At 55.7% G+C, this 17,452-nt stretch overlaps 2 protein-coding genes across 3 annotated transcripts; one reads left to right on the plus strand and one right to left on the minus strand.

Moving 5' to 3' along the window:
- Positions 1–1,150: 1,150 nt before the first annotated feature.
- On the minus strand, positions 1,151–7,709 carry Ush1g (USH1 protein network component sans). Of its 2 annotated transcripts, XM_046449589.2 has the most exons (3): positions 7,324–7,709; positions 3,843–5,060; positions 1,151–2,787 (listed from the first exon to the last, which is right to left on the minus strand). In XM_046449589.2, the coding sequence occupies exons 1-3, from the start codon at positions 7,485–7,487 to the stop codon at positions 2,784–2,786; spliced, it is 1,386 nt and encodes a 461-aa protein (XP_046305545.1). In that variant the 5' UTR covers positions 7,488–7,709; the 3' UTR covers positions 1,151–2,783. The 2 variants fall into 2 exon arrangements, with proteins under 2 accessions (XP_046305545.1, XP_046305546.1); XM_046449590.2 differs by lacking the exon at positions 1,151–2,787 and having other exon boundaries at positions 3,839–5,060.
- A 1,290-nt stretch (positions 7,710–8,999) lies between these two features.
- Positions 9,000–16,590, plus strand: Otop2 (otopetrin 2). Its single transcript, XM_046449495.1, has 6 exons — positions 9,000–9,312; positions 9,913–10,049; positions 10,997–11,055; positions 11,439–11,578; positions 13,068–13,945; positions 16,312–16,590. Exons 1-6 carry the CDS (start codon positions 9,000–9,002, stop codon positions 16,480–16,482), a joined length of 1,698 nt encoding a protein of 565 aa, XP_046305451.1. The 3' UTR covers positions 16,483–16,590.
- The last annotated feature ends 862 nt before the right edge of the window (positions 16,591–17,452 follow it).

Below are 17,452 nucleotides of genomic sequence, written 5' to 3' on the forward strand. Positions count from 1 at the left end.
TCTCTATCCTCAAGCTAGATTTTTAGAGGAATGAGCCAAGGCAGTTGACTCCCAACTCAAGCAAGTTGAGTGTAAAATGCTTCCCTTTTCTTGTGTTTAAAGTCCCCTCCTTCTTCTGGAGCTGGACCTGCTACAGGTGCCCCAGGCTTCCTCCCTCCAGCCACATTGGCCCATTGAGACCCTTGTCCCCACTGCTGCTGGTTAATCTTTGCCTGGATGCTGAGTTTCGTTCTGCTCTGACTGGTCCTGCCCGAGGAGACTTCTTCACCCTCCAGTCTTCCCCTGGATGGCCATGGGGAGGACCCGAAGGTAGGTGCAGTGACAATAATGGCCAGCAGGGGTCGCAAAGCAGCCGCACTCCATGGGCCAGGGAATGGGGTGCCAGGATGGCACCTCCTTGGTTCCCCGGGCGTCGTAGGCATGAGGAATGTGTGGCAGCAGTGGGGAGGCTTAGGGTCTGGGTCTGTCCCTTGCCCACTGTAAAGTGGAGAGAGGTGGCCTAGAACCCTTGAATGGTTGCTAAGGGGAAGTGACTGCCTTGAGCTCCCCTTGGCAGAAGCATCCTTAGGAAATGGTACAGATGATCCCAGACTTGACGGGGAAAGCAGAGCCCACTATCCACCCAGAAAAGGGGAAGACTTGCCCTTGGGAAGTCTCCAAGGGCTCTGAGCAGTCACCATGAGAGCTCCTTGGGGTGGTGAGGGAAATGTAGTCCCTGCAAGAGGCTTCCCAGGGGTGAGAGGGCCCAGCACCTCCCCGGGTAAGGCTTCTCAGGAAGAGCTGGGAAGAGGGACCACGCATTCCTCAGTCCCGGAATCAGTCCTGGACCCTCCCCCCCCACCCCCCCCTCCGCTCAGCTGCTGAGGGACCCTGCTGGCCCAGATCTCCACCCTCTCTGTTCCATGAGGCTCCTGCTTCTGGGCCCTGCTAGCATGGCAGGGCAAAGTCTGGGGCGTCAGGAGGTGCTCCTGCTGAGATGCCCTGGTGGGGAGCCCTCTGCCCACGAAGAGGACCCAGTCCTCACAGGCCCAGGGAGACCCTCCCCCTCTCCCCACCCTGTCCCTCTCCCATGACCCAGTGATTAAAGAAGTAGATACAAGTACGACAAAGATATAGAACTTTCTCTACAAAAGTTATAATGAGTCCGAGGGAAGGGTCTGTGTTTGGTGGTGGGAATCGGAGCCTGGCCCACCTCAGCGCAGGGGAACTGGGAGGGGCTGAGGCAGTAAACGGACAGGGATCAAGTGAGGAAGGCAGCACCTGGGGCTCAGAGAAAGACGAGTCGGCACTTGGGGTGGCCCCAGGCCCAGGCCCAGACAACAGGGAGAGGAGCCAGGGTGGGCTCAGGATGGTTGTGGCAGCCAGGTCCTCTGGGTCCTGCAGTGGGAAACGGCCACCTCCTTCACACCCCCAGCTCTGGGCACGTTCATGGATGGGATCACACACCAGATGGGTCTTTGGGGCCCTTTTCTCCTGCTCCAGTCAAGGAGGCCCTAGGAGGAGCTCCTAGCAGGGGCTGCTTCTCAAGCTGGGGACAGATAAGGCGTCCACTCCTGACAAGGGGGAAGGGTGAATCTGCATGGGGCATGGACACACGCACATTTGTGTGGCTCCTGAGGGACTCTCCCATACCTGTGACCTTGGCCTGGCTGAAGAACTCTAAGGACACACTCTGAGGACCCTCTGTGCTGGCCTTTTCCCTGGTCTCACCGCCATCACAGAGCTGAGACCCATGGTGAGCTCTTGCTTCCTCACAATCCATGCAGAATCACAGAGATGCTCCCAGGCCTCCAGAGAAACCCACCGACCCTCAACACACACGCATGCGCGCACACACACATGCACACAGCCCTGGTGGCCTGGACACATCAACAGTTTGGATTATCCACATTCTCCAGTATCACCTTCACGGAACTTCTCCATGCTGGGCCTGACACCTGGCTGTGCCCAGCCCCTGCCTGTCTGGGCCCCTGGGAGACTCTGAGGCTGCTGGCAGATGCCATTCTCTAGCCGGTGTGTGCCTACCAGGACTGGGAGCCATAATGCTGCAGCCCACTGCTCCAGAACCTCACACCTAGCGTTCTGGCCCTCTGGGCCCCAGGGGCGGGTATCAGGCTGCACAGCAGAGGAGAGGGAGGTTGGAGGAGGTCAGGCCCCAGCCACCTCAGCCTGGCTCTTCTGCTCCAGCCATAGCTAGTGGTGGAGGAGACCGGGCTGGCCGTTAGGGGACAAGGTGGGGACTGAAAGGCAGGGCATTTGGCTGAAGAGTGTGGCTGGGGAACCTCCCCTTGGGGTATATGGGGTGAGGGAGACTGCCCAAACTTTTCCCTTCATAAAATAAATGTAGGAATCTGCGTCTTCGGCTTGAGAGAACAGGGCAGGTGCAGTAGGAAGGACAACATGGCTGAGACAGGTCACGTCCCCTCCTTGACCCCTTCCTCTCCAGCTCTGATGTTGTCTAGTCTCTGAGGGACAAGCAGACCCTGCTCTCCTTTGAGGGCTGGCCACAAATCCACATGTACTTCTCAAGGTCACTCAGATAAGGGCAGCTCTGGGGCTCTGGGACACTCAGCACTGGTGTTCAGGGGTGTTCTGTTGTCCCCAAGCCTGCCTCCAGGCCACACCCTTGCTTTGAGGTATGGACAGGCTTTCAAGGGAGATGACCCACATGGTCCTTGCTCCTCAGGAAGGGGCTACAGGGATGGCAATTGTGAGGACCTTGTGGCCCCCCTGGGGTTGTGGCAACTTGCAATTCATTTTGGTCAGAGGAGAGGAGTCCCTGGTTATCTGTGGAGGAAGAGACAGAAATAAAACTTAGACAACAGCCTTCAAAGACCTCATCCCCAGCCAGAACTAATCACCTTGATGATTTAGCCTCCCTTCTCTAGACAGGCTAATGGTCAGGGATGAAGGACACTGTCCTCCCCAGTCACCAAACTGTAAATCAGATTGCCTCCCCACACCCACACACTGCACCTTCAAGGCAAAGGTCACAATAACATGGAGGGAGCAAGTATTTTCAGGCTTGTGGGATGCTGTGGGGGAGGGGAGGGGCAGGGGCCCGTCTACAGGAGGACCAGTGTGGTGGCAGCCTTGGGCAGCTGTAATGGCTTTCTGAAAAGGACAACCCTGGGCTTGGGGTTGTGGCTCAGTGGTAGAGTGCTTGCCTAATATGCATAAGGCACTGGGTTCCATCCTCAGCACCACATAGATATAAAATAAAGATATTGTGTCCACCTAAGACTAAAAAATAAATATTAAAAGAAAAAGGACAACCCCGTTGCTGCTGGCCACTGGGAGCGTTCGCTCTTGCTTTCCTCTCTGCAGGCTGCAGACCTTGGGCAGTTGACCTTTCAGTGCTGCACCCTCTGTCCACGTGGACCCAGGGGTTAAGCCAGCTCTTCATGGAGCAGTGGTGGCAGGTGTGAGTGAGCTATTTATCCCCTAACCCCTGAGCCTCCGTGTGCTCGACCCCCACCACACAAAGGGACTCAGGAATCAGTGAGGACTTGCCCAAGAGCACACTCCAGAAGCTCCGGAAGATGGGAGGGCTCAAAAACATCCTCACTGTGATTACTATGAGTACCCTGACTCATCGACAGGAAGATGCCCATTTTTCCACATTTTGATGTCTCCAGAGTCTAGCTATGATAAGAAAGTCTCGGGTCACCGTTAAATTGGCAGCAGCTTTTAGTGGTAAATAAAATAGTGGGGTCTCTTGTAATGGCAGCTCAGATTTTATGAAATACGGTGCGCTTTTCTCCCGTGAAAAGGCAGAGGGACTCTCCATCCCCAGGGGCCTTCCAACCCCCGCCCCCCACCACCGCCCCACGGACACTCACAGCTCTGTGTCTTCTAGGGCTGGCGGGCGCTCCAGCGCCTGCCTCCGCCTCCGCACGGCCCCCAGGATCTTCTTGCGCGGCCCCAGCGGGACGCTGATGCTGCGGAGGTCGAGGTCAGAGCACAGCATTAGCGCCTCCAGATCGATCTTCTCTTGCCGCAGGAGGGCGGCAAAGTCCTCCATGTGCAGGGAGGCCAGGAAGGTCTCCAGCGGGCTCGTCTCGGGCTCCAGGTCCTCGTCCAGGCCCAAGTCCAGCTCGTCCCAGGGCAGCTCCTCCCCGCAGCTGCGGTCCTGCAGGCTGTTGGCACTACCCAGGCTGTCATCGTCCAGGCTGGGGGAGCTATGCAGCCGACCCCGCTGGGTGCCTGCCCCGTCCAGACCCCCGTCCTCGCAGCCCAGCCCGTGCAGCCCGCTGCTCAAGTAGTTTCTGCGGAACACCATGGTGCCCAGGCCAGGGCGGGTAAACAGGGAATCGTGACCTGAGTCGGTGCTGACCTCCGAGTGGGCAGGCTCGGCCGCCAGCGTGGCACGGGAGACGCTGTCCTCGTCCGAGAGGAACATGTCCCGGAGCGGGGCGCGGCCCCACTCCTTGGGGTTGGCGTAGGTGCCCTGGCGCACGAACATCACGTCGCTACCTAGTTGCAGGCCTGAGAGTGAGCGGACGCTCTTGCGGCCGTCCTCGGAGACCTTGAAGGTGCCCTCGCCGCCCTGTTTGCGCCTCTCCAACTTCTTCTGGATCTTGGTCTTGCCTTTAGCGGTGCCGTGCAGTGTGGCCTGCGAGTAGGGCAGGTGGCTGCCCAGCGTCAGGTGCTGCAGCCGGCGGCTCAGGGTGCTGGACGTGAGGCTGGAGAAGCTGAGCGTGTCCGAGCGCTCCGCCAGCTCTCGCCGGTAGCGCCGCTCCATGCGCTCGTGGTGCTTGCGCTGCAGCTTGGCGCACTCCCGGATGCGCCGCTCGGCCTCACGAAAGGCCTTGTCCTTCAGCTTGCCCACCAGCTTGGGGTTGAGGCTGCTTTGCTTGGCCGCGATGGAGTCCAGATAGCGCACGCACTCCATGTGACCTTTCATGGCAGCCATGTCCAGCGGCGTGTGGTAGTCGTTGTCCAGGCACCAGATGTTGGCCCCAAAAGACACCAGGAAGGACAGGCAGTGCAGGTGGCCATTGGAAGCTGCCAGATGTAGGGGTGTGTTGCCCCAGATGTCACACTTGTCTGGGTCACCCCTGCAGGGAGATCACGAAGAATGATAAACCATAGAAAGCTCTGGCAGCCAGTTCGCTAGGGCTGGAGGTAGAGGGAATGGGGGGCCCAGGCCACGAGGGGAGGGCCCCCAGCCTCGTGGAGCTTCCCCACAGGTACACCAGGCCACAATGAAACCCGTGGGCCTGAGACCTCTCCACTGACTCCAAGAGACCTGCTGGCCTGAGCCACCAAAAGGATGAGCCCTAGGGGAAGATGGCCTGGCACGCAGGGGGCGGGGCGACAGAGAAGGCGGGGCTGGGGCGGGGCCTTCCCCAACCGAGGGCTGGGAATCTCAGGGGATAAATATTTGATGCCCAGAGAGAAAGGAGTGAATTATTCATGGGCCCAGCAGGGAGCTGGCCCAGAGAGGTGGTGGGCCAGGGCGAGTCTGGGTCTCTAGGCAGGTGCAACTGGGAACGTGGTTGCGTGTTGCAGGGCGACGGTGAAAAAGGACAAGAGGGTAATGTGTGCTTGGCCTGAGCCTGGGTGAGTGTGTGAGGGTGTGTGCGTGTGTGCAGAGAGTACTGCCATGTCTGCAGGGAGCAGGGCCAGGCCTGGCAACGTGAGTGTTAGAGAAGGTGTCGGGCCTTGGCCTGGGCCAGGAGGGGACTGTGGGGGCAGCCAGGACTGGGGAGGAGGAGGAGGAAGGTCTGCAGCCTGGCAGGTTTGCCCTCCCTTGTTCAGGCTGTCCATCTTTGGGAGCCCTGAGAGGCTGGCTGGCTTTGCCTGTGCAGGGACCCCAACAGCTCCTTCCAACACCCTCCATGTCAGACTATTCTCCCTGAGGCATCCTGTTGGCTCCTCCAGAATTCTTGCCTCTCTGGGGCCTAGCATGGGTTCCCTGGCCCACACTAATGAGGCCACGAGGTTACCCCTAGATCTGGAGGAAGAATCACTCCCTTGTCTCAACATCTCCCCTCACCCCCCCGCTCAGCTTCCCCACAGAGTGCCAAGTCCTGCAGGACAGCAGAGGAGGGGCTGCTGGGCATCAGACCCACGCTATCCAGCACCAGGCTTTCCCTCTGTAAGACTTGGGGGAGGTAGGCCTGCTTGCTCTCCGATCCCCTTCAAGAGACACCCAGGTGCCCCTCTGAAGGAGGGGCAATGGGCCAGTGTCCCTGTGTGCCCTCAGGGAGGGAGGAGGAGCCAGTAAGTTATGACTTGGAACATGCCTCAACTGCCTAATCCCAGGGACTCTTCCCCCTGCTTCTGGGCCCAAGAAACAGCCACAAAGGGATGGGGTCCCTCCGCCCACCACATGCTTGGGCCTCAGGCTGGTGCACAGAACCAGGACCAGCTCAGTACCCACCCCTCTCCCCCAGAGCCTAAGACATTCACATTAACCTTCCTAGGGCCATCCCTTATGCCCCTTTTCCTGCCCAGGCCACCCTGGTGTCTAGGCCAGTATGACTTCAACTTTCCCACTCACAACTCTTTAACAGGAGTCATCAACTTTGGTGAATGGGGAAATTGTTCCCAGTTGTGGGATTTGGCACGCTGGCCCACCCCTGGCCAACCCACTTCAGTGGGTTTGACCTGCATTCCTGGGCCCTGCTACCTTGCCTGGTTGTGGCGTGCAGACTGTGTTCCCACCCTCAGGACAACTCCAGAGGGAAGACGGGAGACAGAAGCCCCTCCAGGATCAACACATTCATTGGTCATCTGTGACCAGTGGGGGAAGGGTACAGAGCACATTAATGAGGTGGCTGAACCATTGACATTTGGTATTATGGACAGTGGCCATAAATCCCAAGAAGGAGCAGAGTGAGGGAGAGAGAAGGGTGAGACCCAGCCTGTGGGGAGCTGTGGGTGCTGGCTGGGAGAGCCCTTTGGCTCCCAGAATGGAGAGTGGGCAGCAAAGGCCCCCACTTTCCGGCCTTCTGAGCCTTAGTCTTCTCTCAGGTTCCCACATTCCCTCTCACCCTTGCTTCCAGAGGTTCCTGCCCAGCAGATCTCTCCCATCTTTCCCTCTGCAGCACCCTTCCAACAACCATGGGCCCTCAAATCCCAGTTCCTCCCCTCCTAGCCCTACATCCAGGTCACCAGTGTCACATGTCCCAGTTTATGCCCCCCCCCATGGGTATCTCCCCCACACATGCCAGGCTCCAATGTCCCAACTTAGAGCTGTCTGTCCATAGGGGGAAAGGGCAGCTCAGAGGAGTAGCCCTGGAGTCTGGGGAGGCGTCGGGCCTGGCCCGGACCAGGAGACTCTTCCCCTCCCCTGCCTGGTGGAGGGCTACTCACCCGCGGCTCACGATGAGGCGCAGCGACTCCAGGTTTCCGTGGTAGGCAGCCCAGAGGGTGGGAGTCATGCCATCTTCATCGGGGGCATTCAGCTCCTTCCGGGTGGCCTCCTTGAGGAGCTCCAGGTAGCCATCGCGGGCAGCCCGGTGGTACTGATCGTTCATGGCGCCCGGCTTGGACGGGGCGGGCAGGGGACACCAGGAAATGCCCCCCGCGGGGGAGGGCAGAGGGGTTAGGGTTGAGGCATGGGGTCAGGGGAGGGGGCCTGGCAGGGGCCAGGGCCACCAGCCCCCGCGGCCGCAGATGGAGGGTGCGGAACGCCAGAGCCGCTACCAGGACATCTGAGCCGCTCATCAGGGCGGCGGGCAGGGTGGGGGACCTCCCGCTGCCCAGGGAGCCGCCCCCGGGCTTCCCCTGGGTCCTAAACACCCTGCTTCTCAGCGCACAGGGGCAAACCACGTGAGGCCCTGACCTTACTCCAAAAGTGCCCACTGCAGTGCTCAGACCCATGAGGCCCAGTTTGGAGACAGTTTGGGGGTCCGTCTTCATCCATCTCCAGTGCTGCAGCTCCCAATTTCTCTACCCGTCAAAGGAAAGGGCAAAGGGCTAGGGAAGGTGAAGACGGGGTGAAGGTTCAGACCTTAACCCAGGACAGTGGGACTAAAGGGAAAATGAGGACTCACTCGGCAAGACAGCTAGTAGGACGCGGCAGTCCTGGAAGCCATCCTTTGAGAGGGGCCTACCAGCCATCATCCAGCAGAGGGCGCTAGAGGACTGGAAGCAGAATACGCGCCGCGTGGGAACTTGGTACCCAAGCCCCAGACTTAGCATCCCGCGGAGCAGACGAGCGGGGCAGCGATAGAGGAAGGAGGAACTTCGATCACTGTGTGGGCAGGTGGGGAAAAGGGGGCTGGTGCCCCGATCTCGGGCCGAAACCAAGATCAAAGGTATAAGATGCGCCTGGGCTAGGAGAGCGTCAAAGTGTCAACGACAGGCACTTGGGGCATGATGGGGGTTCTGGGTGGGCGCGATCGCTGCGCACCAGATCGCAGCGGACGTGGTGGGAGGGTTGTCCTCTGAGTGCTTCAATGTGAGGCCGCGCCCGAGCCTGGCCGCGCCTGGGTGACAGGGTAGGGCAGTTCTTCGTAGGTAAATATAAATCTCACCTTATCTGGCTCCCGCGCTCTTCCCTAAATTCAGTTCGCAGAAAAGATGGATCATGTGAGTGGGTCTGAGAGGTTTATGGAGCTGAGCTCCTGCTGCTGTAAATCACCCTGTCCCCTCGGGTATAAAGCACCCGTCCGTCCCGGCGTGGGAGAAAGGAGACGCTGGCTGCCACCTGACCCCCAACGCCGTGCGGGCTCCCGGCCCAGTCAGGTGCGTGTCCTGGGCCAGTCAACTATGGGATTTTGGAAGTGGGGACCTTGAATGGAATCCAAACATTTACCGCTGCTTTTCTCTTTTCGGTGGAGCGGGTGAGGAGCAGGCTCCGATTTTTCTTCCCCCCCCCCCTCCCCGCCTTGTCCAGCGCTCCAGCCCTCACCCTACCGGCTAGGAACTCACTGGCCTACAAATGTAGAGATAAGATGAGGAAAGGATAGCTCTCGGGGTTGACCTGGGGTCCTTTCACTCCTCCCTCGCAGTGACCCCTCCAACCTCCTGCAGTCGCCCCCACCATGTCGGAGGAACCGACCCCGGGCCCCAAGGAGATCCCGCCTGCCCCGCAGGCCGGCCCCCGCGAGGTGTGGAAGAAGGGCGGCCGCCTGCTCTCGGTGCTGCTGGCGGTGAACGTGCTGCTGCTCGCCTGCACGCTCATCAGTGGAGGTGCCTTCAACAAGGTGGCTGTGTACGACACCGACGTGTTTGCACTGCTCACCACCATGATGCTGCTGACCGTCCTCTGGATCCTCTTCTACCTCCTCCGCACTGTGCGTTGCCCTGACGCTGTGCCCTACCGGGACACGCATGCTGGCCCCATCTGGCTCCGAGGTGCGGAGAATGGCGGGGGGGAGGGGGGACAGAGGTGCGGTGGGCACAGCGGGGAGCTTTAGGCCAGGGCTCTTGGAGTACCTGCAGAGTGTTCATTGACGTAGAGGGGGGAGAAGTTCCCTCCGGAAGACTGGATGTGGCTGAGGATGAGGTGAGCTACCACGGAAGAGGAGGGAGGGAAAGGGGACCTGAAGGAGAGATGAATAGAGGGATGGAGGGGGACTTCCTTGCCTTGTCTTAGGATTTGGAGAGAGGTGGACACGAGACAGTCCTTGATGGAGAGTAGGGGAAACAAGGCAGTGGTAGCTGAATGAGCTGGTCCAGGTCCCTTCCCTTTATCTCTGCAGTCTCACAATAGGACATCCACCCATCCACCTACTTAATCATGCACTCATCCTTTGTTCATTCATTCATTCATTCATTCATTGCCCATTCACCAGTTCCCCCGACCATTCATCCATCCATCCACCCAAACATCCAACCACTGACTGCACCCACTGGCCTAGCTACCCAGGCTCTGGGCCTCTCCTCCACTCTAGAAGCCTTCTCTCTTGGCTCTCTGATCCACCACAACCACCACCCACTGTCCCTGATTTGCAGGTGGCCTGGTGCTGTTTGGAATCTGCACTCTTGTCATGGATGTCTTCAAGACTGGCTACTACTCCAGTTTCTTTGAGTGCCAGTCAGCCATCAAGATCCTGCACCCCCTCATCCAGGCTGTGTTTGTCATTGTCCAGGTGGGTGGCAGGAGTGTCCCTGGATGTGGTGGAAAGGAGCCAATGCTTGGCAAGTGTCAGGACTCCTGGGTTCCAACTGCCCCTAACTTCCACCCTGAGCAATTGAGTAAATGGAATAGGACTGTAGCCGAGATCATGAGTCCAGGCATGTGGATGCACTGTGTAATGAGGTAATATCTAAATGTGAGCTCCTACTTAGGAGTGCTGCAACTTTATTTTAACCTAAATAGTGCCAATTGTTAACACCTAAGAGGTGTGAGTAGAGACACCAGCCCTATCTGCTAGAACCTGGCCTGCTCTCCTTGGGTGCCCATAGAGGGCATCCATCTCAGTGTAGCCAGTTTTTTTTTTGGGGGGGGGCATAGCTGCTATGTTGGGTATTTGCTCAGGAGGTGGGGCATCCTATAACTGGATGTTTCAAACAAGTTCAATTTCTCTCTTTTTTCAATTAATTTTTAAATTTGTTACACAAACACCATTTTGAAAGATATGATTGAGTTGAGGCAGGAAGTTTTACACAGGACCAGAAGACAGCGTGCCTGCAACATGACCCTAATGATCACATGGATGGTGCCCTCCCCTGTGGCACCACCTCTGCCACCCAGGTTTCCACAGTTTAACATATTTATGTAGTTGTAGCTTAGCTGGCCTCACTCCCAGAAATAAATAATTAGGTAGTGAAAATCTATTTGCCTCTTCATCACTGCCCCCCACCACCAACAACAACAAAAAATCAAAACCAGAGATAAACTTTCAAAGAACAGAAACTACTACCTGTATACAAAACTTACCATAGAGTAGAAAGAAAATATTTCCAGTTTTTTGTAAATCTAAAATAAACCTGATAAGTTAGTGTAAGGCTCCTGGGGTAGAGAACAATACTGGACATGGGAGCCTGGATTTAGCCCATCTGCAGAGCAATGACCCTCCCTCCTCTCTCAATACAGACTTACTTCCTCTGGGTCTCTGCTAAAGACTGCATTCATGTCCACCTGGATCTGACTCGGTGAGAACCGCAGCTCAATGCCTGCCCGGAGTGCTCACCTGGCGTGAGAGATGAGGGCTTTCCAGCCTGGGCGTGGCTCCTCCCTCTGCTCAGCCAAGGGCCCCCACTGCGTCAGCCTGGTTTCTGCTACTCTGTGCTGTGGGCTTTCCCCTGGGGGGTGGGGAGCAGGGGGCCTAAGACACCCTTGGCCTTCCCTTGGTTGGCATCCAAGCCAGGCTAAGCGTGGCTTTCAAACTCAGCTTCCCCGTTCACAGGGACCTGGCTGTACCTTCATTTCTCAACACCACCTCTCAGGAGAGCTTCCCAACCCTCCACTTTGCCAGGGACCCAAGATGAACCACATATTCACCAGCCTCTTTGCTTCCCCTCCAATCCCCAAACAGGTGTGGGCTCATGTTCACTCTTACCACCAACCTGGCCATCTGGATGGCAGCCGTGGTGGACGAGTCTGTGCACCAGGCTCACTCCTACAGCAGTGCTCACGGCAACAGCAACACCAGCCACGCCCGCCTCACCCCTGACCGTGAGTTCCCCTTTACCCCACCCCAAGGCCTCTTTACCCCACCCGAGGCTAGGTGCTTTGTGGATCTGTAGTCAATCAACCAAGCCCTCACAGGGCCTGGAGACAAAGGTGAAAGCCAGGGCCTCCTCTGGCTCCTAGGTGTTGTGGGTATAGGCAACAAGAAGGAGGAGTATGGAGGGCATCTCATTCTTGAGGATGCAGCCTTGTCCCCATTACCAGGTCCCACGCCACCCAGAAGAAAGGGCAAGGATCATCAAACTGGGGAGAGAGGGGAAGGGGGAAAGAGTGGTTCTGGGAACCTAAGATCAGAGGGGAAAGCCTGGGAAGGAGGTGGAGGTGAGAAATAACCATCCTGTCACAATGACACAGTGACAATTTCCTGAGCTCTCTATATCCTACACAGTGCTAAGTGTCTGAAACACTCTATTTAACCCTCACAACTTCCCGTGGAGTTGGGAACTACTAATATTCCTCCAGGTGCAGAAACGAAGGCATACAGAAGTTAAATAGATGCCCAAGGTCACAGAATCTGAAACTGGGGCACAAGGGCTCAGAGCCATCTTTACTTTTAACCAGTGTGCTACCTAAGTAAGAACAGGGCCCACAGTCCCTGGGTCTTGGTTCTCTGGGCTTCTTTAGGTCCTCCCACTAGCTAGGACCAGACTAGAGACTAATGCCTGTGCACACTCCCTGGGGGTCCAGAAACAGAGTGGTCCCAGCCCCCAGGGGGGCCCCAGCCCGCAGGACTGATAAAGGGCCACCCAGCGTATCCACAGGATCCTGAGAGTAGTTAAAACCAGCCCATGGGGGTGGTCAACTTAAAGTGTTGACCTGTGGGGTGGGAGAGGCCTGCTGGAGAAGCACCTCCCCTGTGTTGGAAGTCAGATAGTTTGTTCCAGCTCTCCCTAATATGACAAGTCACTTAACCTCATTGACTCTCAGCTTCTTCACCTGCAAAATCCAGCTGGGAGGATTCTGGGATCCAAAAGAGATGTTTGACAAGGCCTGAGGTATCCTACAAAGCACACTCTGGCACAGAGGCAAGATTCCTTTCAGTGTGGCATAAACCAAAGTGATGGAAGGGCACAGTGGGACCTGGGCATGGCAGCTGGTTTTTTTTTTTCTCTCAGATGCCTGGACTTTAGGGGATCCCAAGAAGGCCACTCTCTAAGGGGACCAGAACTTGACTATCTTAGGGAGCCAGGGGTCATTATAGGTGGTGAGGGATCAAAGGGATAGAAAGGGGTGAAGTGGATGGTTCTTTGGTTCAAATTTGCTTTTAATTGAGCTATGAGACCAATGTGTCTCATAGCCTCTGGCACACAGTAGGTATCAATGAATATTTGCGCAATGAATGAAAGCACCAGGTCCTTTGAGCTCCAGTGGTGATGGGCAGAGAGTCCCTGCCCTTACAATGGTCTCAGGCCAGGGGTGAGTTGTCTCCAGAAAGTTGGAAGGGCAGTCCAGCCCAGTGTCCCTCTCGCCATAGCTGAGCGTGCAGGCAGCGCCGTCGGAGGAGACCCCTGCCCCTGCGACACAACCATCTGCCAGATCTTCCAGCAGGGGTACTTCTACCTGTACCCCTTCAACATCGAGTACAGTCTCTTCGCCTCCACCATGCTCTACGTCATGTGGAAGAACGTGGGCCGGCTGCTGGCCTCCCCCCATGGCCACGGACATATCCCCTCCCAGGTCAGCCTATTCCGAGAAACGTTTTTCGCTGGCCCCATGCTGGGCCTGGTGCTCTTCGTGGTGGGGCTGGCTGTCTTCATCATCTACGAGGTCCAAGTGAGTGGAGAGGGCGGCCGCACCCAGCAGGCCCTGGTCACCTACTACAGCTTCAACATCATCTGTCTGGGGCTCATGACTTTGGTCAGCCTGAGCGGCTCCGTCATCTACCGTTTTGACCGCCGGGTCATGGACCACCATAAGAACCCCACACGCACGCTGGACGTGGCCCTGCTGATGGGCGCCGCCCTGGGTCAGTACGCCATTTCCTACTACTCCATTGTGGCCGTGGTGGTGGGCACGCCCAGAGACCTGCTGGGGGCACTGAACCTGGCCCATGCTCTGCTCATGATTGCCCAGCACACCTTCCAGAATGTGTTCATCATCGAGAGCCTCCACCGGGGACCACCTGGGGCTGAGCCTCAGGAAACCCTCCCCAAAGAGCCCTGCCAAGGCCTTACCTTTGCGAACCTGGATGCCCTCCACTCCTTGCCTGCCTGCCCACCCACCCCCAGGCTGGTCAGCCCCAGCCCAGATGGACCTCAGGAAGCAGGGGCCATCATCTTGGCCCCTCGGGGCCACTGGAGACGCCGGTGCCTAAAAGACATCTCTCTGTTTCTCCTGCTCTGCAATGTCATTGTGAGTAGCTGGGGGGTAGGGGGTGGGGCAGGGAGAAGGCCAGGGGAGGAGGCCAAGGAAGATACCATTTCGGGTTCCCTTAGCCTTCTGCCTTCCCCTGCATCCCACTGGAGAGTCTTAGAGCTCTCTAGGAAAGGAGTAGGTTCAGAGAGGGTCACTGCAGCCCTTGGGCAAACAGCATCTCCGGGTGCATAGAATGAAATCTTAGCAGAAGTAGCTGGAGGGGTCCAGGGAATGCTGACTTGGGGCTGGGCAGAGGTGAGAGGGCTGGGAGCTGATGTGGGAGGCGGGGCCGTCACCCGCAGGTGGGAGGTGTGACTGCTCCTGGGAACTTGTGACCTGTCTGCTTCTCAGAATAACTGGAGCAGCATCAGGAAGCAGCGGAGACCAGCATAGGTGTGAGTTGTTGTCTGTTGACAAAGTACAGTGTGAGGCGCTGTAGGAAGCACACGGGGTGTGTGCAACAGCTGTCCCCTCCCCAGTAATCAAACAAAGTCAGCTACCAAGAGCAACACACTTTACCAAGTACAAATCAACTGCCCGGGTGGAAACACCCCAGGGCAGAAGCCCTCACGATGAAGTGCACCCCCAAAACTTTTCCTGCAACCCAGTATAGAGATGTTCCAGGGTAGAAGTGACCTCCATACAGAAATCTCCAGTATAAAAAATGTACCCAGGTGGGTTCAGCAGCCCTCTGGACCTGCAGGTTCGATGTCCTAGTATTCACATCCCTCAGATGGAAACTTTAAGGAAAAAAATCCACTAAACTGGTAAATTATTTTTTCCTTGTTATTATTCCCTAAACAATATGGTGTAACAACTATTTATGTGGCATTTACATTACATTACATGAGTACCATTATGCCATTTCATATAAGAGACTTGAACATCCTTGGATTTTGGTATCCATGGCAGGCAGTGGGGAAGTTCCTGGAACCAATTCCCTGTGTATGACAAGGGACAACTGTGCATCCCAAGTAGGAAAAAACACCTCTAAAAAAATTTGACTCAATATAAAAACAATCCTTTTGGCTATACCCTCCAATAGAAAAATATCCCTAATATAAAAATATCCTTAATATGGGTATTTCTAGGGGGCTGGGAGTATAGATTAGTGAAAGCGTTTGCCTAGCATGTGCAAAGTCATGGGTTGGATTCCAGAACAAATATATATATATATATATATATATCCCAATATAGAATAATATCCACAGAGTAAATTCTGCCCCATGAAATTCTGCCTATTTGAAATATACCAACAACCCTATAGAGACGTGTAAGTGCAGTCCCACTATGAAGACCGCCTATCCTACCAGCAACTTCCTGTGCAGTCATTGTCCCCATAGATATGGTATGACCCCATGCAAGAGACTTCTGATAGTCAATTTCACATTTTTTATAATCTTTCTTTTAGTTGTTGATGGACATTTATTTTATTCATTTACGTTTATGTGGTGCTGAGAATTGAACCCAGTGCCTCACACGTGCAAGGCAAGCGCTCCACCACTGAGCCACAACCCCAGCCTTGTCAATTTCACTTTTAAAAAGTGCATCAGCAATCTATGACCCCACCAATAGAAGAAATAAGGCTCAAAAATCTCACAATGCCTCAAGCTGGCTTTGGTGCCCACCCCCTGCCGTGGCCCCACGCCCACCCTCCAGTTACAGGTTGGGAGGCCCTTCCTCCCAGTACCTGAGCCTGAATCACTTCTGACAGTATCATCTCACCTCTTTCATTTTATAGGACAGAAACAGGCTCAGAGAGGGCTGCCAAGTGCCTCAAAGGGTAGTTAATTGGTGCAGGGGTGGGGCCAATCTTTGTCTTCTGCCTCATACCCCACACTCAAACTGTCGGAGCGCCTAGCCAGAGGTGAGGAAGGGCTCTGGCTTCCACCTCCTCCCAGACGTGGGAAAGGGACAAGGGGTCAGAGCTCATGGAGGGCTAGGGTGCCGTAGCCTTCTGGGTGAGGTCTGAACCCTTTGTCCTGGGTCTGACTGATTCTGTCACCAGCACCCCATGCACACATCTCTCTAGTTGCTGATTCAGATGTTTGAGCCAATTTCTTCGGTCACCTATTGAAATTTCCGTGCCATAGGTGAGCCTAGCTAAGAGGGTGGGAGAGGTGGCCGCCTAGTGGAGGCCTAGCCTAGGTTGGGCAAGTTTAGTTGGTACACTTCTTGAAACACTTCTACAGAATGACAGGCCCTGTCTAAGACACTGGAGGTTGCCATTGGGTGACATCCAGCCCTCTATGTCTACCAAACTAGAAGGCTGGGGTCCCCATCCTCTCACACACCGCAGAGCCCACAGAAATGACCAGCAGGTGTATTCCAGGCCAGTCCTTGATGTGCCCCTCTCCCCACAGCTGTGGATCATGCCAGCCTTCGGGGCCCGCCCTCACTTCAGCAATACCGTGGAGGTGGACTTCTATGGCTACTCTCTCTGGGCGGCCATCGTCAACATCTGCCTGCCTTTTGGGATCTTCTACCGCATGCATGCTGTCTCCAGTCTGCTGGAGGTCTACGTGCTGTCCTGAAGCCTGGGACAGAGACTTGGGGGATGGGGATCAGCTCATGTGTCCAGAGCTCCTCTGGAATCAACTCTAGGGTGGGAGTCATAGTCACCAGACCCCTCTGGCTCCAGAGTGGAATTTTCACACACAAAAAATTTATTTTTTCAGGATGAGTTTTTAAATCACAATCAGAACATGCCCATTCACCCCTGGCATGATCCTGGGGCCTCGGGCAGTGGTGGAGGAGGGGCCTTTCCCTAAAGTCCTAGGATCAGGCAGGATCTGGAAGTGCCAGCTCTGGCTCCATCCCTAATCCCAGCCTGTGGCCTAGCCAGTCCATTGTCTGGAGCTGGGAACCAATAAACCTGCCATTTATCCGGTCCCCTACTTCTTGTCTCAGCTGCCCCATCTGAAGTTGTCATAGGAGAGAAACTTGGCACGCAGAGCAGGAAAACCTGAGATTTTCAGGCCTCCAACTTTTCACCGGGTGAATTGAGTCTGAGTTACAGGCCATCTAAGCAGTGGATAACGGGGTGGTGGTGGGGGATGGGTTTGGATGGTGTTCTCAAGCTGCCTCCTTCCTCTTTTCTTTATCTTCAGGTGACATACACACGCAATAATGTTTTTATGTGCCTCCAGCCACCAGAAAGGTGAGGCACTACTCAGTCCAATGTCCACATTTTACAAAGAAGGAAAGTGAGGCCCAGAGAGGTAAAGGGACTTGCCCAAGGTTGCATAACTGGAGAGCCAAAGCCTTTCTACTAAGAAGAATAATTTTCAAACTTTTTTCAAGCAGATCTTTTTATCAATATATTTTTACTGAGACATAGGATTGTATGTGTTTGTGGTACACAGTGTGGTCTTTCAGTACATGTATATAATGTGTCATGATCAGATCAGGGAACTTGGTACCTCCATCCTATCACACTTTATCATTTCTTTGTGTTGGGAGCATTCAAAATCCCTTTTTTCCCCTATTTGGAAATACTCAATG

This window comes from Marmota monax, unplaced genomic scaffold (genome assembly GCF_021218885.2).
Source record: "Marmota monax isolate L192 unplaced genomic scaffold, Marmota_monax_Labrador192_F-V1.1 WCK01_AAM20220418_F8-fsc00292, whole genome shotgun sequence".
Lineage (NCBI taxonomy): Eukaryota > Metazoa > Chordata > Mammalia > Rodentia > Sciuridae > Marmota > Marmota monax.

Coding starts and splice junctions, on each gene's coding strand:
- Otop2 (XM_046449495.1), top strand. CDS start 9,000: ATGTCGGAGGAACCGACCCCGGGCCCCAAGGAGATCCCGCCTGCCCCG. Junction 9,313..9,912: donor TGGCCCCATCTGGCTCCGAG/GTGCGGAGAATG, acceptor CCTGATTTGCAG/GTGGCCTGGTGCTGTTTGGA. Junction 11,056..11,438: donor GTCCACCTGGATCTGACTCG/GTGAGAACCGCA, acceptor ATCCCCAAACAG/GTGTGGGCTCATGTTCACTC.
- Ush1g (XM_046449589.2), bottom strand. CDS start 7,487: ATGAACGATCAGTACCACCGGGCTGCCCGCGATGGCTACCTGGAGCTC. Junction 5,061..7,323: donor CGCCTCATCGTGAGCCGCGG/GTGAGTAGCCCT, acceptor ATCTCCCTGCAG/GGGTGACCCAGACAAGTGTG.